The 26,039-nt window shown below is 41.9% G+C and overlaps 1 protein-coding gene across 2 annotated transcripts in view; it reads left to right on the plus strand.

Annotated features, from left to right (window-relative positions):
* LOC118362303 (doublecortin domain-containing protein 2) overlaps positions 1-14,360 on the plus strand; it is a 104,963-nt gene extending 90,603 nt beyond the window's left edge. Inside the window, exon 12 of one of the 2 annotated variants that reach the window (XM_035742531.2) lies at positions 14,213-14,360. In XM_035742531.2, coding sequence (XP_035598424.1) covers positions 14,213-14,238 — 26 coding nt within the window. In that variant the 3' untranslated portion in view covers positions 14,239-14,360. The remainder of the gene's footprint in view (positions 1-14,212) is intronic. The other variant, XM_035742529.2, reaches the window with a different exon arrangement.
* Positions 14,361-26,039: the final 11,679 nt, after the last annotated feature.

The raw sequence follows: 26,039 nt of genomic DNA on the forward strand, positions 1-26,039 counted from the left end.
ACAATAAAAACTTGAAACTTGAAACACCTACTCACATACATACCGCATGAACTATGTGTCTCATAGGAAAACCTTTGATGTGGAGAAAAATTATTTAGGAAAATCCTGATTTACACCTGACCATAAACTATGCCGGCTATAATAACCCAAACCTTAACGTATACCAATACCAACCATAAAGATGAACCTAACAAGTAAGTAACATTGTATTTTATATGTTGCTTTAATTCAATTCAGACCTAATTATACTGTGGTATACACCTGGCACTTGCACCCCACTACCACATTCCACAATGTTTAATATCTTTGGCTCGGGATCAAAGGCTGGTTTTCATGGTATTTGGCATTGAGCTATCTTAGAATGGGCCACATTAAAAAGTATCCCTCTTGATCTCCACATAAGAGGATATTCTAAGTATTTTCAATGTCAAAACCAACACCCGGTCAAAATTATGAACATGTAGAGATTAGTAGGAGAGGCTGAGAAAACATGACTTTTAAATTGTGCCAAAACACAGATAAACAAAAAAATCATACCTGAAAGTGTAATATACAGTAGGAAATGCATATCAAGTAATGTGTTAGCGCTTTATCTGTTCCCTTGCCTGCATGCACTCTCATCCCTTAATCTGTTCCCTTGCCTGCATGCACTCTCATCCCTTAATCTGTTCCCTTGCCTGCATGCACTCTCATCCCTTAATCTGTTCCCTTGCCTGCATGCACTCTCATCCCTTAATCTGTTCCCTTGCCTGCATGCACTCTCATCCCTTAATCTGTTCCCTTGCCTGCATGCACTCTCATCCCTTAATCTGTTCCCTTGCCTGCATGCACTCTCATCCCTTAATCTGTTCCCTTGCCTGCATGCACTCTCATCCCTTAATCTGTTCCCTTGCCTGCATGCACTCTCATCCCTTAATCTGTTCCCTTTCCTGCATGCACTCTCATCCCTTAATCTGTTCCCTTGCCTGCATGCACTCTCATCCCTTAATCTGTTCCCTTGCCTGCATGCACTCTCATCCCTTAATCTGTTCCCTTGCCTGCATGCACTCTCATCCCTTTAGCTGTTCCCTTGCCTGCATGCACTCTCATCCCTTAATCTGTTCCCTTGCCTGCATGCACTCTCATCCCTTTAGCTGTTCCCTTGCCTGCATGCACTCTCATCCCTTAATCTGTTCCCTTGCCTGCATGCACTCTCATCCCTTAATCTGTTCCCTTGCCTGCATGCACTCTCATCCCTTAATCTGTTCCATTGCCTGCATGCACTCTCATCCCTTAATCTGTTCCCTTGCCTGCATGCACTCTCATCCCTTAATCTGTTCCCTTGCCTGCATGCACTCTCATCCCTTAATCTGTTCCATTGCCTGCATGCACTCTCATCCCTTAATCTGTTCCCTTGCCTGCATGCACTCTCATCCCTTAATCTGTTCCCTTTCCTGCATGCACTCTCATCCCTTAATCTGTTCCCTTGCCTGCATGCACTCTCATCCCTTAATCTGTTCCCTTGCCTGCATGCACTCTCATCCCTTAATCTGTTCCCTTGCCTGCATGCACTCTCATCCCTTAATCTGTTCCCTTGCCTGCATGCACTCTCATCCCTTAATCTGTTCCCTTTCCTGCATGCACTCTCATCCCTTAATCTGTTCCCTTGCCTGCATGCACTCTCATCCCTTTATCTGTTCCCTTGCCTGCATGCATTCTCATCCCTTTATCTTTTCCCTTGACTGCATGCACTCTTATGGATAATTTCAACATAATTTTATATTATATATTATATCGTATCAATGACTTCATGCTATAGCCATTTGAACCACACCTTCAGCTAAAACATCCAAAAGAACAGAGTATCCCCAAGGCTACAGTCAACAACACAATACCATGTTGGAGAGAACCTGACATGAATGCTGTTTGCTTGCCAATGTTATTACAGGCCAAATTGGGTTCAGATATTGCTAGTTAGCACACCAGATGCTGAATTCAATAAAACACTTTCATTATACCTGATAGAGGAGGCGAAACAGACAAGTGGAGGGTATGAGCCAACATTCAAATGAAAACAAGATCAATACACACTGTTCACAGATGTTCATTTACATTGTTTACTAACTACCATTTCACTTACCATTTCACTCCTATTTATTGTCATATAAATGGCTAGGGACTGGGGCGTGAAATTGATCTAAGGTGACGGTTGTGCTACTGTAGTGTATCCAAATGAAATTGTCTAGATTAATGAGCGGCTGAAATGTAGAGGTTATTTGGGTTAGACCCAAAGGTTTAGTTGCTAGGGAGGGAGTTGATGGAAAACAGTTTGCACTCCCTCAGTAAGTTTTTCAACCTGAACTTGGAGTGATAAAGCATCTGTATGATAAAGTGGCAGCCTGTATGATAACATTTGGAGTGGGGTGCTGCTACAGACTAGAGGCAAGTCCTAGGGTGTAACGTTGTACGCTGAGAGTCGGGAAGCAAGTTCAGGAAGTGAATCAATTGAATGAATAAATGAACAAAACAAGATACACAAACAGTGCACCGACATGAAACAGCAACAATGACGACTGGGGAAGAAACCCAAGGGAGTGACATATAAAGGGCAGGTGATCAAGGAGGTGATGGAGTCCAGGTGAGTGTCATTATGCGTGTAATACGCTGGTGACAGGTGTAACGAGCAGCCAAACGAGTAGCCTGGTGACCTAGAGGCTGGAGAGGGACACAAGTGACATGGGGCTTGGAGAGGCAGGGGTTAGGTCCAGCTTTAAAGAAAGGCCTTTATTAAAATTATTAAGAACGGTTCATACTTTGTTAAAAATGTATATTTTTGCCTTTATACAGATTAGAAAGTCTAATTTCCGACTACTTGAAGATGAAACTTTGTTTAAAGTACCGTCCTTTCTTAAACAAGCCATATAAAGCGGCTTACAAAGCTGGTTTTCCTCCAGAAAACAGAAGAAATATCACCAAAAATGTTATGGTTAAATTCAAATATACTTATTCATAAAACCATTTTGGGGGGGGAATAAAAAATAAAAGGTATTATATTTATTAATGATATTATGAATAGAAATGGTGTAGTTATGTCACATATGCAGCTATTGAAAATATATGTGAACGTCAACTCAATCCAAACTTACATCTGACTGATTGCAGCATTACCACAAAAATGGAGGAGGCAAGTGGAAGAGGGAGAAGGTAGGGAACTTGGCTGAAAATAATTGGTATAAATAGAAATATATACTGTACCAGTTTAATTTGAGGACAAAAATGTTAGCAGCTGCGCCATACAGGTTGTAAAAAAAATGGGAAGAGATTTTTGATGTACCGATTCCATGGCACATGAACTGATACAAAAAACAACACTTGATTCAACACTTTGAGTTTTTCAATTTAAATTACAATGCAAAATTCTGCCACCAGCAGAATCCTATATATAGGGCATATAACAATCTCAGCTCTGCGAAGAGACAATCACTAGATAATTTATTCTGGTATTGCCCCTATGAAGCTTGTTTATGGTCACAGGTTCAGGAGTGTTTAAAAAATCACAACGTTCACTTTAAATTAACCTTCCAAATAGCAGTGTTGGGCGATCTGGAAAGCCATAGTAAATCAATCAATAATATAATAATACTGGTGGGAAAGGTTTTCATCTTTAGCTCGCAATCTGTAGATAGTATGCGATTAGAAAGGTAAAAAATGTATGTAAAACGTCACAGCACAATTGAAAAATATATGGCACAAAGAAACCAAATGAGGGTGGCCAATGATGATCGGTGGGATGGGTTGAGAGTGACTGAGGGTTAGGATTAAAGAGTTTATGTTCGATAATGTATTATTGTTCTGTGATTGCTGTATGTAAATGTACTATGATTGTAAAATGTATATGTAAAATGTGTATGTAAAATGTGTACAGTGCCTTCGGAAAGTACGTGACTTTTTCCACATTTTGCTACACTACAGCCTTATTCTTAAATAACAACATTTCCTCAGCAATCTACACACAAAACCCATAAAGAAAAAGGAAAAACAGTTTTTTAGTCATGTTTTGGCTATTTAAAAAAAATGGGCCTTGGTCAGGGAGGTGACCAAGAACTCGAACTGGTCACTCTGACAGAGCTCAAGAGTCCCTCTGTGGAGATGGGATAACCTTCCAGAAGGACAACCATCTCTGCAGCACTCCACCAATCAGGCCTTTATGGTAGAGTGGCCAGACAGAAGCCGCTCCTCAGTAAAAGGCACATGACAGCCCGTTTGGAGTTTGCCAAAAGGTACCTAAAGACTATATGACCATGAGAAACAAGACTCTCTAGTCTGATGAAACCAAAATGGAACTATTTGGCCTAAATGCCAAGCGTCACGTCTGGAGGAAACCTAGCACAATCACTACGGTGAAGCATGGTGCTGGCAGCATCGTGCTGTGGGGATGTTTTTCAGCGGCAGGGACTGGGAGACTAGTCGGGATCGAGGCAAAGATGAACGGAGCAAAGCACAGATGAAAACCTGCTCCAGAGCACTCAGGACCTCAGACTGGGGCCAAGGTTCACCTTTCAAAAGGACAATCACCCTAAGCACACAGCCAAGACAACACAGAAATGGCTTATGGACAAGTCTCTGAATTTCCTTGAGTGGCCCAGCCAGAGTCCGGACTTGAACCCGATCGAACATCTCTGAGAGACCTGACAATAGCTGTGTTGCAACGCTCCCCATCCAACCTGACAGAGCTTGAGAGGATCTGCAGAGAAAAATGGGAGAAACTCCCCAAATACAGGTGTGCCAAGCTTGTAGCATCATACCCAGGAAGACTCGAGGCTGTAATCACTGCTAAAGGTGCTTCAACAAAGTACTGAGTAAAGGGTCTGAATACTTATGTAACTGATGATTATTATTTTTTTAATAATAAATCAATACAGTTCTAAAACCTCTTTTTGCTCCGTCATTATGAGGTATTGTGTGTAGACTGATGAGGAAAAAAGCCATTATAAATATATATGTATATATAGTATATATATTTAAAAGAAACGCTTTCATCACAATGTTTTGTATGCAGGTTGTAAGTAATACACATATTCCAAAATGCAATATACTAACCTTTTTTTGTTAGAGATAAAATGTGAAACAACTTGACGTTGACCTGTTCATCATCATATAAGTGGTGTATGTCATCATATGTTTTATATTGCCTGCTGTGGCAAATTGAGTTACCTTCTCAAATATTATGCAATTAGATTAGAATTTGAGCATTGCTCGTAATGTAGAATGTGGTTACATCAAGTTGCACTGTAGGTTGTCTAAAACCCATCAACAAAACACAAAATTACCTCTAAAACTTAGGCACCTTGAGCATTTGTCACAATGCATGATACTGTTAAACATAGCCACCAGTCATCAACCATGCATCAGAACATTCATCAGACTGCAGTGTGGACTTATGAGACACATTGATAACACTGATGTCAGTAGGAATCCAATCTAAATCTAAATTGTGCCCTACCGCCTTAGTTCTCCAATAAAATATATTTCCTGTTTCCTAGGGCCTATTTACGGTCTATTTGGACTCCATCTCAGTGGTCCCAGTCAGTGTTCTGTCTGTCTGAAGCCTCTCTCCTCTCTGCTATATCTCCTATCTCCTCTTTCCTCTCTCCTCTCTTATATCTCCTCTATCCTCTCCCCTATATCTCCTCTTTCCTTTCTCCTCTCCTATATCTCCTCTCCCCTATATCTCCTCTCTACTCTCACCTATATCTCCTCTCTCCTCTCCCCTATATCTCCTCTTTCCTTTCTCCTCTCCTATATCTCCTCTCTCCTACATATCCTCTCCCCTATATCTCCTCTATCCTCTCCCCTATATCTCCTCTTTCCTTTCTCCTCTCCTATATCTCCTCTCTCCTACATATCCTCTCCCCTATATCTCCTCTACCCTCTCTCCTCTCCCATCTATCTCCTCTCTCCTCTCCTCTACTCTACTATATCTCCTCTCTCATATCTCCTCCTATATCTTCTCTCTCTTATATCTCCTCTCCCCTATATCTCCTCTCTCCTCTTTCCGCCCCGATCATGCCCATTGATTACACTATCCCGTCGGTGAGCTTTTCCAATAGGCACTGGAGGTCAGGCCTTGGGGTCCACTCCAACCAGAACAAAATGAGGGGAGCGATTTGACAAATTGTACTACTTTTTACTTCACTGACCTAAACCAGAGGGATATCGTGCATGGCATTAGCAAAAAAAAAGTAGTTCAGCTCCAGTGATGAATTCTGTCTCTCAAAGGATTCGTGGCTAGTCAATTTCTAACTTCGCTCTTTTGTAGCTTTTTTCATGCCCTATTATTGCAAGTAGGCAACCTCAAGGAAAAGACTGGAGCAGATATCTACAGATTAATTGTAACATTTGGGCTTTAGGGCCTACTTCCTTTTGATAAAAATTTAAAAACACACTTACTTTTTCTAAGTATACTGACCATGATTTAAATGTGCTAGATGAAACTTTACTCAGGAAGTCATTTTAACTTAAATACTAGCCTTTCCTATGTTTAGCTGGAATTACGAGTCAGTAGTAGCTAGGTTATTTGACCAAATAGAACAGTCTGTGGAGGTCACAGGAGGCTGATGAGGGGAGGACGGCTCATAATAATGGCCGGAATGGAAACATCTGGAAACAATGTTTTTTTTAATGTATTTGATACCATTCCACCCGTCCCCTCCAGTCATTATCATGAGCCTTTTCTCCTAATTTAAGGAGCCACCAACCTCCTGTGGTGGAGCTGTTGTATCCTCTCAGGCTTCTCTAGCTCTCCATTTCAAACAGAGAGAAAATGGTTAAATGCCACTAATCCTCTGTCTCCAATGAGCAAGTGATTTATCATTGGTCCTGACAATAGGAAGCTTGTTTATCTTCCTTAGATATATCTCAAACCGCAGGTTTCTTTTCAGACCAGGAAGTGTGGCAACTTGACAAGTTGAAATGTGGCTTAATTGTCTATCCTGCATATAAAGTTTGGTATAATGGAAATAGACCCATCTCGGGATGTTTTCCAGTAAAATTACCTAATTTACTGTATTGACATTATTGACCTCTGGAAGGGGAAACGGATTCCTGTGACCTCGGCCAGAAAACATATGAGAGGATCAATACTATGAGGTCACAGTTCACTCTGCTCCCAACTGAGGTTGATTGCGGAATGAACTCTATTAAAAGTTTCCAAAGCTGAAAAGCCCAACATTATTTGGTTCGGATGAAGGAGAGCACAAGCAGCAAAACCCTAAGGTACATTGATAGTAATGGAGTTTGTCTTTGTCACTTTAATTGAAGGTGCAACCAATCCAATGAATGCAGCGAGTTCTATGTGGCTGGAATTTGGTAAAGGGAGTGAATGCTCCAAGATGAAAGACTTGATTAACTGTGAACTTCAGTAAAGGTTACACTCTGTTCAACCCATGAACACACAGTCTGGCAACGTGCTACAAATTGACAGCCGTCTTTTCATTCATTTAAACAAACCGAGCACTAACATATACTGTACACTTTAGTAGAATGCACTTGGAGCTTTTGGTAAGTAATGTATGCATAATGTTACTGTACATTTGGTCTACGTTTGTGGGGGGGACATACAGTATACTACAAACTGGTAGGCTACAAACACGAATTTTTACATGAGTGAAGAGCATATGGAATGAAACTAGGCCTATAGTCACCACATAAGTTCTATGTGATTTGATTGTAAGGCGGGGGACGTAATTGCATTCACAAATAGCATCCCTAATGAAGGCTAGGCATTCCGGATTGAGTATCCTTCTGCTGCCACTGTGTGTGTTCTCCCATTCCCCACAGCTCCACAGTGGCCTCATCAGTCACCTCTCCCTTAACTCCCTCTCCCTCTATCCCCACCCCCTAGCCAAGACTCACTTTTCCTCTATTTACCCAGAAAAAGCTATAATGGGTCTCTTTGTGCCATTGACGGCCACTCAGCCATGACGGCTGGCCCAGTCAACAGAAAATATATTTTTTCTTCTCCCCTTTATCAGGAGTTGGCTTCAATTAGCCAAGTTACATTATTTTAATGAATGTCCTCGGTGACCTTCAGTCTTCAGTTCTCCTGTAAATGACTTAGCTTTGTCTGATGATTTGCTTTAGAGTTGAACTGTTGGGGGTTAGGGGGGGGTTAACAGGTTTTGTTTACTGGTTGATAAATGTGTGTAATGGCAATAGATAAAGGTTTGGAAAAGGGGGGTTGGGGGGGTAGCATTGAAGATTTATATACTCCCCCAGCTTCCAGGCAGTGACATGTCCGCTGACTTGCCTCTCTCTCCACTCTAGCTAGATAATTACTATTCCTTTAGTCCTTCTTTTGGTGCAGATAGCCCATCGGGCTCTAGCCTAGCTGTCTCTGTGTTCAGTCTGCCAGGACAGCTGGATGGGGATGAAGGATAAGGAGATTCAATTCGGCGTTGTAACCTTTCCACCGGTATCTCTGGGATAACCAGATGAATATAGGTTTATAATGTCTGACCTGTCTGACGAGAGGAGGAGAAAAGAAACACATTGATGTGATTCGGCTAATACTTCCACCAATTGCTGAGCACCGCTGCACAGTCATAAAAATGAAAGACTGTCGGCGGACTGTAAGAAATGTGCCATATTTTTGGTATTTTGTATTTCAGCTCTGTCTATGCCTGGACGTATTAGAGTGCACGGTAGACAGGGCACCGGCTGAATTTCCTGTTTGTGTCTTATCACCTGTCAGTTCTCATCCCTTCCCTCTTCCCCTGAAGACCGTTATCAGGCTTGTCAAAAACCTTAAATGGATGCTGGGATACTTATACGGAATCAAACTTGGTTTATAGAGAGAAAACACAACAAAGGAACAATCACACAAGGCTGAAAAATATATTCCTGGGACTAGAATAGGTCAGTCGAGGATTCGTGTCAGGCGAGGATGTGTAATTTGTGTTGCAAATCCTATTTCGTTGAGCTGGTAAATGTCACAGCTGTTAAGGCTCATCTTCAAGTCAACATACTGTCGAGTGACGTGTGGTTTTCATACCCTGTATTTTGTAGGGGACAATTACGGCAGAAATGTCTTGTGGAATTAGAGGTGGAAATGTTGCATAGAAGTGATTGAAAGGTCAGCAAATAGCCACTTTTAATTCTGTGTAAAGCACGTTCCATATGGCTATGTCGTTGTTGTTGTTGTTCATTCACAACAGTCATTTATTGTGTTCTGACTTCTGAGCTATGCACATTGTATGTTGCAATGATGGTTGGTTAGTAAAAGTACTTCAATGCAACCTATCTGCCCCAAATGTTCAGTAGTAACATTGGGTGACGAGGATAGGCTAGTTGGATAGTAAAGGTGGTTCAGTGCTATCTGTCCCCTGTTCTCTGTCATAGCAGCAACATTGGGTGACGAGGATAGGCTAGTTGGATAGTAAAGGTGGTTCAGTGCTATCTGTCCCCTGTTCTCTGTCATAGTAGTAACATTGGGTGACGAGGATAGGCTAGTTGGATAGTAAAGGTGGTTCAGTGCTATCTGTCCCCTGTTCTCTGTCATAGCAGCAACATTGATAATTGATCCTATCTGGCTCGAAGGACCATGACAAAACCTGTTCAATCAAAACAGGGAAGTAATGTCCAGGAAAAGTTAAAGATATGCCCTGAAACTTTGGAAACTAATAAGTATTTTTGAACCTCCCGCTTTGGGCTGGATGTGTCAATGTGTAGATCATACATGCATAATCTATGAGCAGAATTACTGTCTTTCCTCAATTAGCCAGGAAATCCCTAGTTTCAAAGCGACTGTTTACTGGAAGCTGTGCGGCGCTATTTTCCCTTAATTTCCCCTCCACGTGGGCCAGCCCCCTAGCAATTTGAGTTCTAGCGAATGAGCTTCAGCCCTTCTCCAATTGAGTGACAGTTAGCAAGATGCACATACATAAGAGCGAGAGAGAGAGAGAGAGCAGTTTTCGGGGACCAATTTTGGCTTTTGAAGGCTACTTTCACAACTACTGGCTAAAAAGTTAACAAATGTACCGGAGAAACTCTTTAAGAATAACAACATTCATCGAGCACAGATAATGCACATTGTAGGCCTATATATCACATTTAGGCTAAGTTTTGAATAATCAAAGCTTAAACTTCTCATGTTGCCCTGGTAGGATTTGTGACTTAATCCCAGAAATCTGGGCACTGATCTTGTCTGAATAGCTTTCAATAATAGTATGGTTCTGAGTTTCACAGCTCACGTCATTCACAGCCTCTGTGTCTTCCTATTGGCCCATATTATAGCTGCACCTGCCTATGTCTGTCCTCGGCTCAGCTCAGTGTGACACTGACACTGCTCTGACCTACAGAGGAGCCAATACAGGGGCTAACGAGACATTGACATGGTGTGACAGCCAATTATTCTAGCCTAGCGAAGAGAGCGGCTTGAGTGTGCGTGTATATGTCTAGCTCCTGTAACTCCCTACCAGGATGGCCAGACAGCACGACTCTTCCTATTAATGATTGATGTGTGACTCTCTTTCAAACTACACAGCCAGGCCCAAACACAGGGAAGCTTCATCAACATGGCTTCACTCCCCCAAAATGCTTTGCTTTCTGTTTTGGGCATTTGGTTTCTGAATAATCTTTTTTTAAATTTTATGCCCTGCTTGATTTTGGAAGAGTTTTCATGTTTAATGTAGTTTTCATGTTAACTTTGAGAAAAGTCCCACATCTTATTGAGATTAATATAAATATACAACAAGTAAGCATTGTTACTCAATACTGCAACAATAATGTGTACTGAAATGCCACTATTAGACAGTCATTATAGTGGAAATATCTCGTTAACAGTTGATTAGGTCTGTCCGCATCTGATTAACAGGAGTAATTAATGGATTAAGCTACCATGGTGCTGATGCGTGGATGAGAGGATGATTGGATGTGTTTCCCCATGAACATCCAGGTGAGGTAATTTTGAACAAAAGGCTTCAGTTAATCAATTAAGCACTCAGTCAATATATTAACCACTGAAAAACAATGAAAACGACATAGGCTACAGCACAGTAGCGCCATTTACTCTTGACAATGACAAATTAATTAAATGACTTAATCAAGTCCTCAGAAAAAAGGACAGCACCTAATTTATTTCAGATTAGTCAAAAGTTTGGACTACTCATTGCAGGGTCTTTCTTTATTTTTTACTATTATCTACTTTGAAGAATAATAGTGAAGACATCAAAACTAAGAAATTACACATTTGGAATCCTGTAGTAACCAAAAAAGTGTTAAACAAATCAAAATATATTTTATATTTGAGATTCTTCAAAGTAGCCCCCCTTTGCCTTGATTACAGCTTTGCACACTCTTGGTATTCTCTCAACCAGCTTCATGAGGTAGTCACCTGAAATGCATTTCAATTAACAGGTGTGGCTTGTTTCCTTCTTAATGCGTTTGAGCCAATTAGTTGTTTTGTGACAAGGTAAGGGGGTATACAGAAGATAGCGTTATTTGGTACAAGACCGAGTTCATATTATTGCAAGAACAGCTCAAATAAGCAAAGAGAAACGACAGTCCATCATTACTTTAAGACATGAAGGTCTGTCAATACAGAACATTTCAAGAACTTTGAAAGTTTCTTCAAGTGCAGTTGCAAAACCCATCAAGCGCTATGATGAAACTGGCTCTCAGGAGGACCACCACAGGAAAGGAAGACCCAGAGATACCTCTGCTGCATAAGTTCATTAGAGTTATTAGCCTCAGAAATTGCAGCCCAAATAAATGCTTCACAGAGTTCAAGTAATAGACACATCTCAACAACAACTGTTCAGAGGAGACTGTGTGAATCAGGTCTTCATGGTCAAAATGCTGCAAAGAAATCACTACTAAAGGACACCAATAATAAGAAGAGATTTGCTTTGGCGAAGAAACACAAGCAAATCTTTGGTCTGATGAGTCCAAATTTCAGATTTTTGGTTCAAAACGCCTTGTCTTTGTGTGACGCAGAGTAGGTGAACGGATTATCTCCTCATTAGTGTTTCCCACCGTGAAGCATGGAGGAGGAGGTGTGATGGTGTGGGGATGCTTTGTTGGTGACACTGTATGTGATTAATTTAGAATTCAAGGCACACTTAACCAGCTTGGCTACCACATCATTCTGCAGCGATATGTCATCCCATCTGATTTGCGCTTAATGGGACTATCATTTGTTTTTCATCAGGACAATGACCCAAAACCCACCTCCAGACTGTGTAAGGGCTATAAGACCATGGAGAGTGCTGTATCAGATGACCTGGCCTCTAATATCACCTGAACTCAACCTAATTGAGGTGGTTTGGGATGAGTTGGACCGGAGAGTCAAGAAAAAGCAGCCAACAAGTGCTTAGCATATGTGGGAACTCTTTCAAGATTGTTGTGGGAACTCTTTCAAGATTGTTAGAGAAGGATTCCTCATGAAGCTGGTTGAGAGAAAGCCAAGACTTTGCAAAGCTGTCATCAGGCAAATGGTGGCTACTTTGAAGAATTTGTTTACTACATGATTCCATCTGTGTTATTTCATAGTTTTGATGTCTTCACTATTATTCTACAAAGTTTATTTTTTTTGAAGGAGTAGGTTTGTCCAAACTTTTGACTGGTACTGCATATAGATAGCGAACTCTATTACTTATAAAGTTGGACTACCGATATGTGGGTTCTATGCCTTACACGCAATGTGCATAAATCAAATTAATAAATAAGAAAAATTAGCTCTCACATTGTTGTAAAGTGCTTTTGGCTCGGTTGCATTCAGGGCTGAGCTCACTGCAACGCCTCAATGGACCTTAAGCTAGGGGGGTATTGATCTGTGTGTGTAAAGTTTCAGCCCACTGATTGCATGTAGAAAGCAGGACTGTATTCTCAGGGATAGCGGGTAACGGCTGTCTAGCCTTGAAACCAAAACATTAATCTCCTTCAATCCACATGGTAATAGTTCTGGACAAACATTTGCTCAACATTCGTTCATCTTTCAGGTGTCTTATTTAAACATATAATACAGGGGTATTTCGAGTCCGTGTTGAATTTCCACAATAAAATACTGACAAAGTTCCACTCTTGAGTGATCTAAATTTCAGGTCTTGGGAATGGAGGGCCTTTTGTACACGGTCTTGATGGGGAGGTCACTGTTTCTCTTTGAAACGTCTCATACAATGAGCCTCATGCAATTTCTCCCTACTGCCTCCTTTCTCCTCTGCAATACAGTATATTCTTAACAGTGATCCATTGTGGGTCTTATGACAAGAAAATAATGTATTTTTCTACTTGAGTCTATCAGGGAAATTACTTTGGAACTGGAGGGGAAGAGGAACTAGAATCTAGATCAATACGGTTTCAGGAGGCTGTGAGTGTTTCTGAAACGGAATTTCCACCTTGTTCCGTGTGAGTTGTTTTGACCTTGATATCAAAGCAGATATGTCTCTCCTACTACTCCCAGCCTCCCTACACCATGATTATCCTGTACAGTGTGAAAGATAACCTGTGTGGTGAGCGCCACTTTTCCCTGCCCCCCTCGCGGCTCCTCGCGCTATTATCTTGCCAATCCGGGAAACGGAACAAAAGATGTCACCATGCAGGCACCTTTATGTTTCCTGTGCACTTTCTCTCCTCATTATTCCCTCGGCTGTCTAAATTGCTTCTCCACAATAATTGAATTTAAATGAGGAAAAGACAGGCTGGCAGAGAGTATTTTGCTAAGATGTGTTAACGGGATGGTGTTAAAAGTCCTCGCTGTTTTAATGGCCTAGCTCTTAAAACCAGATAGATACGAGAGAGATAAAGAACATTTGTTCATAATCAGTTTACTGCAAATTGTGTACTGTGTTTTGAGTCAAGGTTTAATTTTTTTTTATTATCCTGCACTACAATATCTACACTACAGTATATTCTGTTTTCTATTTGGTTTTACAATGATACACGGGGCCACCAGACAGACCAAAGAAAATGGGCATGAACACATGATGGGATTTCTACCAAAATAAACATCCAACCGTTGTCCCCAGATGATTGTCCAATGAAAGGCAGTTATTCAGGCTTCAGCAGACAGAAACACATGTTGTGACGGTTCACGCACTGTGACTCCATGCATGCAGAAATAAAATGATGCCCCACAGCCAGAAGTCCTGCCAAATGAAAACAAAATATTAGCATGTCTCAACTGTGCCTCAATCAATGTTTTCTGTGCTTCTCTTTGCCTTTCATGTCTCCTCAGTGGGATTGGAGACAGACATAGAATGAAGCATGTCTTGTCAGATGGATACCAGGACTACTCTCCTCCCGGTCAACCTGTTCTCCTGTCCCTTTCAACCCACACTTAGCCGTGTTGGAAGAAAGCGGATGTACTTCTGTTTCTCCTAAAAAACGTAAGTGATTTCTCCGCTCAGGCGTCTTTCTATGCCTGCTACAGTGGGTTACTTTGAACCTAGCAGGGTTAGCACAAATAAAACATCATCATTAGTCATCTCACATGTTCATGCTGGGATAATACTGATAAAAGGATTGAAATTACACCATAAATTATTTGGGGGGAAAAAGGTGCTATCTAGAACCAAAAAGGGTTCTTCGGCTGTCCCCATAAGATAACCCTTTGAAGAACCCCTTTTCGTTCAAGGTAGAACTCTTTTGGCTCCAGGTAGAACCCTTTTGAGTTCCATGTGAACCCTTTCTACATGGAACACACAAGGGTTCTACCTGGAACCAAAAAGGGTTCTCCTATGGGGACAGCAGAAGAACCCAATTGGAAACCTTTATTTCTAAGAGTGTATCCTCATTGATAGAGATGTATAAATAACCCAACGGTGATGGATTCTTTTGATGTGGAATATTTTGGACTCCCCATTGCATTGTTCAAATTTTATACATGAACTGTAACAACAGACGTCGGTTTGCAATATGAAAAATCAGAACGAGTCAATATCATTGCTGAGGTTCAGCGCAATAGTAACTTGGGCAGACAGCTGTACTGGCCACTGCTCAAAAATAGGTTGAATTAAATTATTATATAGTGAGAAAAAAACAGCCAGAAAAAATGACAGATAGGATTTGGCTTGGAATAGCCTTCTTTGAAAAGGTATCATCATCGCTTGTGAGTCAGTTGGCATTCTCATACATTGAAAATGCTTCTCAGTGTACCATATCAAGGAACACATTTGGCAAGTTATTCAAGCAATATCAACAATATCAGGGCTGTCTGCCACAATGTTGATGGAGGCAGGAACCCAAAATGCATTAGATTTTCATTATGACAACAGCACTGTGACTCATAGTTTCTGTGCAGTCCATTTATTCTGAAGGAAGAGGTGGCAGCTGCAGTTCAATGACCTCTTATCTGATGGTGAGCCTCTGTCAGTGAAGCCATCAGAGTGAAAGGATTAAGCCCTGGCTCATATCAATATAAGTCCTCAATGGACACACACATTCCATGAGTATGCACGCGCACACACACGCACGCATGCATACAAACACACAAACACACACACCCATGCACTCCACGAGCATGCACACTTTTAATACACCAGCATGGGATTTCAGGTCAGAACTGGTGAGATATGTTTTCATCATCGGAGAGACCATAAAATCCTCTCATCCTGATATTAAACAAATCAGCCATGGCCCCCAGTACATTCCTGAAAGTCGATAGTACAATGACATCCCATTGACACCATCTCTGTTTAGACTATTTGAGTCACTGGCTACTTTGCTGCTCTAATGGAGGCCTTAAAAGAGTGCATGTGTACAACAGCACAAATTGATCATTGCTTGTACTGATGCGCTGTTTTATGTTATTTACAGTAAGGCGGTTAACCCAAAATGTGTTCTCTCTCTCTCTCTCTCTCTCTCTCTCTCTCTCTCTCTCTCTCTTTCTCTCTCTCAACGTGCTCCACTGCGTTTCATAGTATAGTCTAAGCTGATGCAGACTGTTTTATTAATATGCATGCCACTATATTTGAATTCCATCGGCTTTCTGTTACAATACTTGACCCGTGTGCACCCCTTTTTGTTACAATACTTGACCCGTGTGCACCCCTTTCTGTTACAATACTTGACCCGTGTGCACCCCTTTCTGTTACAATACTTGACCCGTGTGCACCCCTTTCTGTTACAATACTTGACCCATGTGCACCCCTTTCTGTTACAATACTTGACCCGTGTGCACCTCTTTCTGTTACAATACTTGACCCATGTGCACCCCTTTCTGTTACAATACTTGACCCGTGTGCACCCCTTTCTGTTACAATACTTGACCCGTGTGCACCCCTTTTTGCTTTATCTTCAGTAAATGATGAAATATGCTGACTTCAAGCAATGTACCAATTTCCTTATTTCTGCCTTTCCTGTTCTCTGGGGATTGAATGGGGAAATCAAGCGCCGGCCAAGTTGACAATTAGATATGATGACCTTCAGATTGCATGCAACTCGTTTGCAATGTCCTTACATTTGCAATGCCCGCATCATTCATAAAGGAAACTAGGTACCACCTGAAAATGGATGTCCAGTTTAAAAGTATAATTTGATTATATTAAAGATAAGTTATAATTTTACTTTTATTTTGTTTGTAAATCTACTTTGAGTGAACTCCATAATTTAAATACATATAAACTTAAATCAATACAATTGTCATGACTTACGCCGAAGTTGGCTCCCCTGCCTGTTCGGGCGGTGCTCGGCGGTCACCGTCCTACTAGCCACTACTGATCCCTTTTTCGTTTGTCTGTTGGTTTTGTCTTATTAGTTTCACCTGTGTGTATTTTAGTTTAATTAGCGTCCTTATATGTAGTAGGTTGTCCCGCCCTTGTTTTGTGCGGGATTGTTTTTGTATTCATGTCATTTGGTGTAGTGCTTGTGTTTTATTCTCCGGTCTGTTTTGATCCTGTGTTGGGTTATTCACCTTGTGTGTTGGGTTGACCGTCGTTTTTGTGCACCGGAGAATAAACTGTCAAATCACTGAAACCTGCTCTCTGCGCCTGATTCCACCCACCTTGGTAAAACGTGACAACAATGTGTAGATATTGATCAAGTAGGATCTAGATAATGTTCTGATCAGTCCAGTATACCTCATTTGTAAGGATTTATAAGATTGTCACAAAGCCAGTATGGGAAATAGGAATGGGAAATAGGATTGAGAAATAGGAATGGGAAATAGGATTGGGAAATAGGAATGGGAAATAGGAATGGGAAATAGGATTGGGAAATAGGAATGGGAAATAGGAATGGGAAATAGGAATGGGAAATAGGAATGGGAAATGGGAGTGGGAAATTGGAAACGGGGAATGGGAAATTGGAAATGTGAATTGGAAACGGGGAATGCTAAGTCCCATGTTGATGTATCTGTTTCAACATGCGTGATTAGAGTTCCGTGAAGACCTGCTCTTCAACCCACCTGCAGTAATGTTCGCTAATGCAGAATTTCATCAGATAGGAGAAAATGACTTCTTCGACATGCATAATGTATTGTTATGTCTTTACCCATCTGACTCAAGATCAGGAAAGTGTACTTATGTAAAAGAAAAAGGGTCAACTATTTCACTGTCTCCGCTGAGTGTCTCTGGCCCCCCTGATTCTGAAATGATTTCACCTCACTGTGGGTAAAACCTGTCTTCAGGGGCAGAAATAGGACCGTTTTGAGTATTTAGGGGCATTCATTGGAAGAATTTAGAAGAAGAGCATCCCTCAAATTGAGGAACACTGGGAATATTGAGTTTGAGCGACTAAGCACGTAGTTTGGCCTTCTCGTGGAGCTTCTGGGCAGCACTGTAGGAGGTTAGATAGGGGAATGTTCTCCTCTCACATCATGGGTCCCCTATATCAGCAGAGGGAGTGATGGGTACTGGCCTCCTGACTGGAAGGAGGGTCATTTCATTTTTAGATGTGTAGGCAGGAACTGGGAACTCATGACTCATGATACTACAAGAGAGGTTAGCAACTAATACTACTGCAATAACACTATGGTTTCCCTGTAAGATAAGATACATCTCTGTTTATCTAGTACATATGATGCTCTGTCTGGTCCAGTGGACATGATAATAAGTGAATATTCTAGTGTTTCGCCTTGGATGTTAAATAAGATTATCTGTGGTGGATTCTGAATTGACTATTGTGACATGTGCAGTTCCTCAAAGTAAATTTTAGTATTCCTAAAAGCATTTTCGTTTTGATCCACTGAGTCCCCCCACAAATGCAATCTAAGTTGGGTCTGAGATGCAGTTTTTCCCTCATGAACATATCCTATTGCAACATCTTAAATGTAGGTGTTAGGCCTTGTTTCTCTGGTCTGGAGTGATCACCATTCGCTCCCTCTTACCCACCAAATGATACCTGTTTACGAGGAAGACTGATTGACTCAGACAGAACTGGATGATGTCATAACTAATAACTCAGAATACTGATTTATCATTCATAATTCACTTCAGCAAGGCACTTAAAGTCCTGGAATGAATTGGAATATTTAAGCAAACAGATATACACGCCTGTGCCATTTAAATAAGTAATACCTCATCCCAAGAGTCTTCACTTCTGAAAAGAGTGCAATCCAGTGTACAAGTTTGATGCACCACATACCATTCAGAGTGTTTTATTTTTCATGCTGTTACCATACATTAACAATGGTTTTCAACTAACTTGACACACTCTAAAGGTACAGTTGTTCACGATGGATAGATTTTTCTCCCATTCCTGAAGAAGCAACTTTAATACTGTAAGTAAACTCAAACACTTGGCCGTGAATGTTGATTAGATAACAGATTGGAGATTTATTTCATGTGGCTAACTGGTGTGAGAATTCCATAGTGATAGCTTCAAAATTATAGTTAAAAAGATTGCCCATAATGTGACCTTGAGAGTCCCAGTTGGGTAAATCCTCAGGGAACATTACTTTACATTATTTAATCAGGTTTTAGAGGACACAGTTCATGTCAACACAGATTATGCAAATGTTTCTTCCCTATAAGTCCAAACCATTCCACAGGAGAGTATAGCAGTACAGTAGCAGTACACTACACGACAGTAGGATGCTTCCTCTGGGCTTTGTGGCTAGGCCGGGCTCTTGGGCATCTCCTATTCCAAGCTTTAAGTCACTCACTCAAACCCCATGAGTTACCCGGCTAGCAGCACTCATGATCCTGGGTTTTCAAATGCTAATGACGAGTGGCGCTGAAAGCCTCAAATTGAGACATGCAATTCAGCCTGTGGTGTTTGGTGAGGCCCAGCTCATGTTGGAAAGGCTGCGGTCCTACATCCTTCCCCGCTCCATTCTGTCGTGTTCTGCCGTAATAGGCCCAGATGTTCCTCTCGCCTCACACAGGTCCACTTTCCCCCTAATCGCCCACCCAAGAGCTCTGTTTCTCTCTCTGCTCGCTTTGCTCTCTCTCACTCTCTCTTTCTCTCTCTTTCTCTCTCTTTCTCACACTCCACTGAATTAAGCTCTTCCCTGAAGCTCCCCAAATATTGGCTACTTCGTAGGCACCTGATTGCTAAGACATTGAAGTGGGGATGGAGGGGATAAAGGGAGGAGAGGGGTGGGTGAGTGGAGGAGGAGGTGGAGGTAATTTTATTTTATTTTGGTGAGAGGCAAAAGAGACAGAGGGTTATCCTTCCCCACTCCAGCTGGAGACAATTAGGAACATAATACTCATGTAGCGGCTCAATGCTGATGGTGCATTTTGGCTGCCTCCCTCTTCAGGGTTGGTAGACGGGGGTGAGAGGGGAAGAGGCTTAGACATTGGACCAGGATGCTGTTTGCTGTGCAGCTCCTGTGGTGCGGTGTGATTTGCCCCTCATATCGAAATGGTGCTTTCAAACTGTGTGCAGAAATGTGTCACTGCAAAGTCCAACGTTTTGTCACCATATGGTTTTTTGGAAAAAATGTGCATGCTTCTTACTTGATTTCTTCTGGAGTATCCTAATTACCTTGAAATTAAATCACTACAGGTGCAATCAGAGCTCAATGTACCTTTTGCTTGAGTTTGAACTAAGGAAAGCAAAGGAGAACTCAGTTTGTATTGTAAGACCGTACACGAGGGCAATGCATACTTGCCAATACATCTTTTAGTTGTTGTTGGTATTCTATAAAGCACAACTTCAGTAAGAAGAATTGATTATAGAGACACAACATTCCACCCAAGTACTGATCAAGTTGGGTTCTTACTTTGTGTTTGACATTTCCATTTGCCTCAGTTGGTGAGCGCTATTCATGTGCGGAGGGCTTTACATGCAGAGGTGCTGAGACCTATTTGGATTGATTCCATTTGCAAAGAGAAAGATTTCCCAACCTAGTCTCATGAACTGTATGTTGCTGGTTTCCACAGAGTCAAACCCAATGACATCTCCCCAGTTTGGTAGATCTTAGTAACATTTTGGACCAAGTAGGACCTGACAGACTAGTCGAGGATCAAATCAATGTCTTCCTTTTCTCTCCTGGTCTTCTGCTTAGTCACCAGTTAGAGGAAAGGAATTCTAGGAACTGTATCAGTCAGAAAGGCAAACAATTGATCAATGCTGTGAAAAGCCCAATAGCAGAACCAGGGGAATGCCATGGGAATCAATGTATGGCCAAGTCTCTCCTCTTCCTCTCTACACATATCCATGTAATGCAATATTCAGCCAGTGCCAAGAGGAAGGGATGATTGCTCTCTGAGGAGAGTGGTCTCTGCTCCTCTGCTCTTTATTTTAGCAATGTTTTTGAAGCGATCGGGAGCGTATGTCGACTGGCACTACTGTGATGTTTTGTGACAGTTTTATGGTTCTGCAGAGAAGTCCACTTTATTGCGTGTCTTCACTGAGTGCAGCATACTGTAATTATCACAACTTATCCGCGACCTTGGGCTTAACTAGGATACTGACTCTGTGATGAAACACTGGTGGGGGGTGGAAGAGGTCACAGATTTGGTTTTCAGGCAGATGCACATTAGCCTCTTTGCACTTAGGCTACCTCATTCATAACCCAGACAAACACTTTCACAAAATAACTTGATTTCATCAGGCATCAGGGTGTCTGTTTGTCACGAAACAAACTGCTACGGGGAAAGGGTGTTGGCCCATAAACCAAAGTTGAGAACTGCCTCAAAACTTCATAACCTCAAATCCCTCAACATTTAACTTTCAGATGAAACAGTCAAACCAAGAATGCAGAGATTTGGATTGTTGAAAGAAAGAGAGGAACACAATGGTTAACCAGGGGTTTTAGAAGTTGGGGTCCTCCGTTTGGGGCATCTAAAGCTAATTTCCTGCATTTCTACACAATCTAATATAACCTATGGTCATTCCAGCAGTCTCTCATCATTTAGAACAACATAAAATGAGCAACAATTCCCAGTCATCAAGCTAGATAAGAGATTGTTATTAAACACAGTTGAAGTCGGAAGTTTACACACACTTAGGTTGGAGTCATTAAAACTCGTTTTTCAACCACTCCACTAATTTCTTGTGAAAAAACTATCCTTTTGGCAAGTCAGTTAGGACATCTACTTTGTACATGACACAAGTCATTTTTCCAACAATTGTTTAAAGACCGATTATTTCACTTATAATTCACTGTATCATAATTCCAGTGGATCAGAAGTTTACATACAATAAGTTGAAATCATTCAAGAAAATGATTTCATGGCTTTAGAAGCTTCCTGTGGATGTATTTCAAGGCCTACCTTCAAACTCTGTGCCTCTTTGCTTTACATCTTTGGATAATCAAAGGAAATCAGCCAAGACCTCAGAAAAAAATTGTAGACCTCCACAAGACTGGTTCATCCTTGGGAGCAATTTCCAAACGCCTGAAGGTACCACGTTCTTCTGTACAAACAATAGTACGCAAGTATAAACACCATGGGAGCACGCAGCCGTCATTATGCTCAGGAGGGAGACGCATTCTGTCTCCTAGAGATGAACATATTTTGGTGCGAAAAGTGCAAATCAATCCCAGAACAACAGCAAAGGACCTTGTGAAGATGCTGGAGGAAACAGATACAAAGTATCTATATCTACAGTAAAACGAGTCCTATTTCGACGTAAACTGAAAGGCCGCACATCAAGGAAGAAGTCACTGCTTCAAAACCGCCATATGAAAGCCAGACTGCAGTTTGCAACTGCACATGGGGACAAATATCATATTTTTTGGATAAATATCCTCTGGTCTGATGGAACAAAAATAGAACTGTTTGACCATAAGGACCATCGTTATGTTTGGAGGAAGGGGGGGGGCTTGCAAGCCGAAGAACACCATACCATCCGTGTACCATGTTGTGGGGGTGCTTTGCTGCAGGAGGGACTGGTTCACTTCATAAAATAGATGGCATCATGAGGTAAGAAAATTATGTGGATATATTGAAGCAACATCTCAAGACATCAGATTTAAAGCTTGGTCGCAAATGAGTCTTCCAAATGGACAATGACCCCAAGATGTCATGCCCTGATCTTAGAGAGCCTTTTTATTCCTCTATTTGGTTAGGTCAGGGTGTGATTTGGGTGGGCATTCTAGCTTTCCTATTTCTTTGTTTGGCCTGGTATGGTTCCCAATCAGAGGCAGCTATCTATCGTTGTCTCTGATTGGGGATCATGCTTAGGCAGCCTTTTTTCCACCTTTAGTTGTGGGATCTTGTTTGTGTGTAGTTGCTTTCTGCCCTGCATGTAGCTTTACATTAGTTTTTGTATTTTGTTGTTTTTCGGTGTCATTTAATAAAAGTAAAATGTACGTCTACCACACTGCACCTTGGTCCAACCCATCTCTCAACGATCGTGACACAAAGCATACTTCCAGAGTTGTGGCAAAATGGCTTAAGGACAACAAAGTCAAGCTATTGGAGTGACCATCACAAAGCCCTTACCTCAATCCCATAGACAATGTGTGGGCACAACTGAAAAAGCGTGTGCGAGCAAGGAGGCCTACAAACCTGACTCAGTTACACCAGCTCTGTCAGGAGTAATGGGCCAAAATTCACAAAACTTATTGTGCAAAGCTTGTGGAAGGCCATCCGAAACGTTTGACCCAGGTTAAACAATTTAAAGGCAATGCTACCAAATACTAATTGAGTGTATGTAAACTTCTGACCCACTGGGAATGTGATGAAAGAAATAAAAGCTGAAATAAATAATTCTCTCTACTATTATTCTGACATTTCACATTCTTAAAATTAAATGGTGATCTTAACTGACCTAAGACAGGGAATTTTTACTAGGATTAAATGTCAGGAATTGTGAAAAACTGAGTTTAAATGTATTTGGCTAAGGTGTATGTAAACTTCCAACTTCAACTGTATGTTTAAGTGATTGATAAGACTGAACTAGATCAATGATAATTCAATAATCAATATTGTGTTGTACTTTTAACCAATGCCTAACAAACTAACAACTCTTACAAATAGAGTACAAAGACTTTTTATTATCTTTATTAAGACATCCTCTATATAATAATAATAATAATATGCCATTTAGCAGACGCTTTTATCCAAAGCGACTTACAGTCATGTGTGCATACATTCTATGTATGGGTGGTCCCGGGGATCGAACCCACTACCCTGGCGTTACAAGCGCCATGCTCTACCAACTGAGCTACAGAAGGACCACCCATATCAAATTTCAGCCAGACCGCCTGCACACCCAACCAGTCTAGTCAATTACTCAACTCTTTCCTCAACACAATTTCCTTCCCATCTTTTTTTTGTATCTCAATGAAAGGTTGCTGGATTGAATCCCCGAGCTGACAAGGTACAAATCTGTCATTCTGCCCCTGAGCAAGGCAGTTAGGTTGGGTTAAATGTGGAAGACACATTTCAGTTGAAGGCATTCAGTTACACAACTGACTAGGTATCTCCCTTTCCCTCCATAAAATGTATATCCTAATAGTACTGTAGAGCTCTTTTTACTTGCACACTATATAGCTGGGTCACACCAACACACCCCACTCAGCTTTAGGATCTTAGTGAAGCATTAATTATTGGTTTCAGATGTCTTAGGCCAAGGCCAGAGTGTCAACCAACAGTACAGCAGACCCCCAGGGCCAGAATTGAGCAGCCCATCAGCTAGGGATTGCTTAAATAGGTATCTCTCCTGACGTAGGCATGTTTTGTCGTACTGTATTCCATATAAGGCATCCAGACCTGATAAAAGTTCCCCAGTATACCCTTAATCTTGAAATGAATCAAATCTAGTGATACATAACTTGACATTGTGGGAGGATAACCAACCTTCCAATTAATGGCATTGCATTTCTTAGCTGCTATAAATGCTAGGTTGCACAGTTTCTTCTGATAACAGTCTCCACTATCAATATTTCCAAGCAAACATAAACAGGGCGAATGGAGAATCTGTAGACAAGCTGAGATAAAAGAACATACTCTTTGCCTGAATTCAGCCAGCCTTCACAAGACAATAACATATGAAATATGTCCCCTTTGGTCGTTTGCACCCCCGCAGAATAATAACATTTCTTTGTGCATGATATTCAGTTTCACTGGCATATAGCACTATCACTGCTCAGGATATGACACAGATGCAGACACAGGAGGCGGATAGTACAGTTCTCAAATTATTTATTATATACACGGGGCAGGCAAAGGGCAGGTCGAGTACAGGCAGAGGTTTGTGATCAGGTCAGAGTCAGGCAGGTACAGGACGACATGCAAACTGGAAACAGGATACAAAGAGCTGTGAGACTTATGTTTAATTCTGGACACATGAAAAGTGGGATGTATACGGAGGGTATTGGGCAACAGAAGACGGACAGCAGAGGGGCTAAGGACTTTAGAGATGGGGAGTGGACAGCCATACCCTGTCCGACTGTCATCGGTACCTGGAGGTGGTCTTGAAAAGAGCTGCCCGGTCTCTCTTCCATGTACCGGCGACAGTGACGGACGAACACCTGGGCAGAAGGTGTGCTGACCTCTGCCTCTTGCTCCGAGAAGAGAGGGGGCTGATAACCTAGGGAACACTCAAAAGGCGAGAGACCCGTAGCGGAACAGGCAAGGGTGTTGCGAGCATATTCCACCCACATGAGTTGCTGGCTCCAGGTGGTGGGATTGGTGGAGATAAGGCAGCGAAGAGTCGTCTCCAGGTCATGATTGGCTCGCTCTGACAGGCCATTGGATTGGGAATGAAAACCAGAGGACAGGCTGGCCGACGACCCAATAAGGGTGCAGAACGCCTTCTAGAACCGGGACGAGAACTGAGGACTGCCATCGGAGACCATGCCGACCGGCAGTCCATGGATCCAGAGGACGTGCTGCACCATGAGCTGGGCAATCTCCTGATCACAATAAAATGGGAGGCTTTGGACATAAAAATGGGCGGCTTTGGAAAACCTGTCCACCACCGTAAACCTGTCCAGACAACGAGAGGCCGTGACGAAGTCCAAGGATATATGGGACTGGGGCGGTGAGGGACAGGAAGTGGTTGAATGAAGACAGCCGGAGCTGGCTCCAGCCGGAGTGTTCTGCGCGCACACAATACAGGCGTCAACGAATGCAGAGACATCGGGAACCTTGGTGGCCACCAAAAACATTGTCGGACCTTGGTCCGACGGGAGCCAGGATGACAGGTGAGTCTCAAGGAATAGGCCCATTCCAGAAGAGGAGCATGGGCAGAGTCCAGGACAAATATCCGGTTATCTGGGCCCCCCCTTCAATATGGAACTTTGTGTCATTCACTGAATATACTGCAAAATTCGCCTGAGCTCCATAGACTGGTCTTCGCTGACTGTCTGACCCTTCAGGGACACTTGTCACCATCTGATCCTGCTAAGACACGATGAACATACGGTTGTGCACTGACTGTACACCATGACAGTGTAGCCTGTGGAACTGTTTATACCTTGTCAGTGTGAAAAATAGGGAATTAGCTAGGGAAACTGATGGATGAATAATGTTACATTGCTATACTGACTAATAAAAACTTGCATTGCGCTGAAAAAACGTCAGAATATTGGTCTTCAATCGTTTCATTGTTTAATTCAGGTCTAGTGTAACTGAGGCAAAAAATAATAGCTAAAGTTAGTGAGCTAGCTAACGTTAGCCAACTTTTGGCTAGCTCTGCTCGCTAATGGCTAGCTCAGCTCGCTT

This window comes from Oncorhynchus keta, chromosome 29, assembly GCF_023373465.1.
Source record: "Oncorhynchus keta strain PuntledgeMale-10-30-2019 chromosome 29, Oket_V2, whole genome shotgun sequence".
Classification (NCBI taxonomy): domain Eukaryota; kingdom Metazoa; phylum Chordata; class Actinopteri; order Salmoniformes; family Salmonidae; genus Oncorhynchus; species Oncorhynchus keta.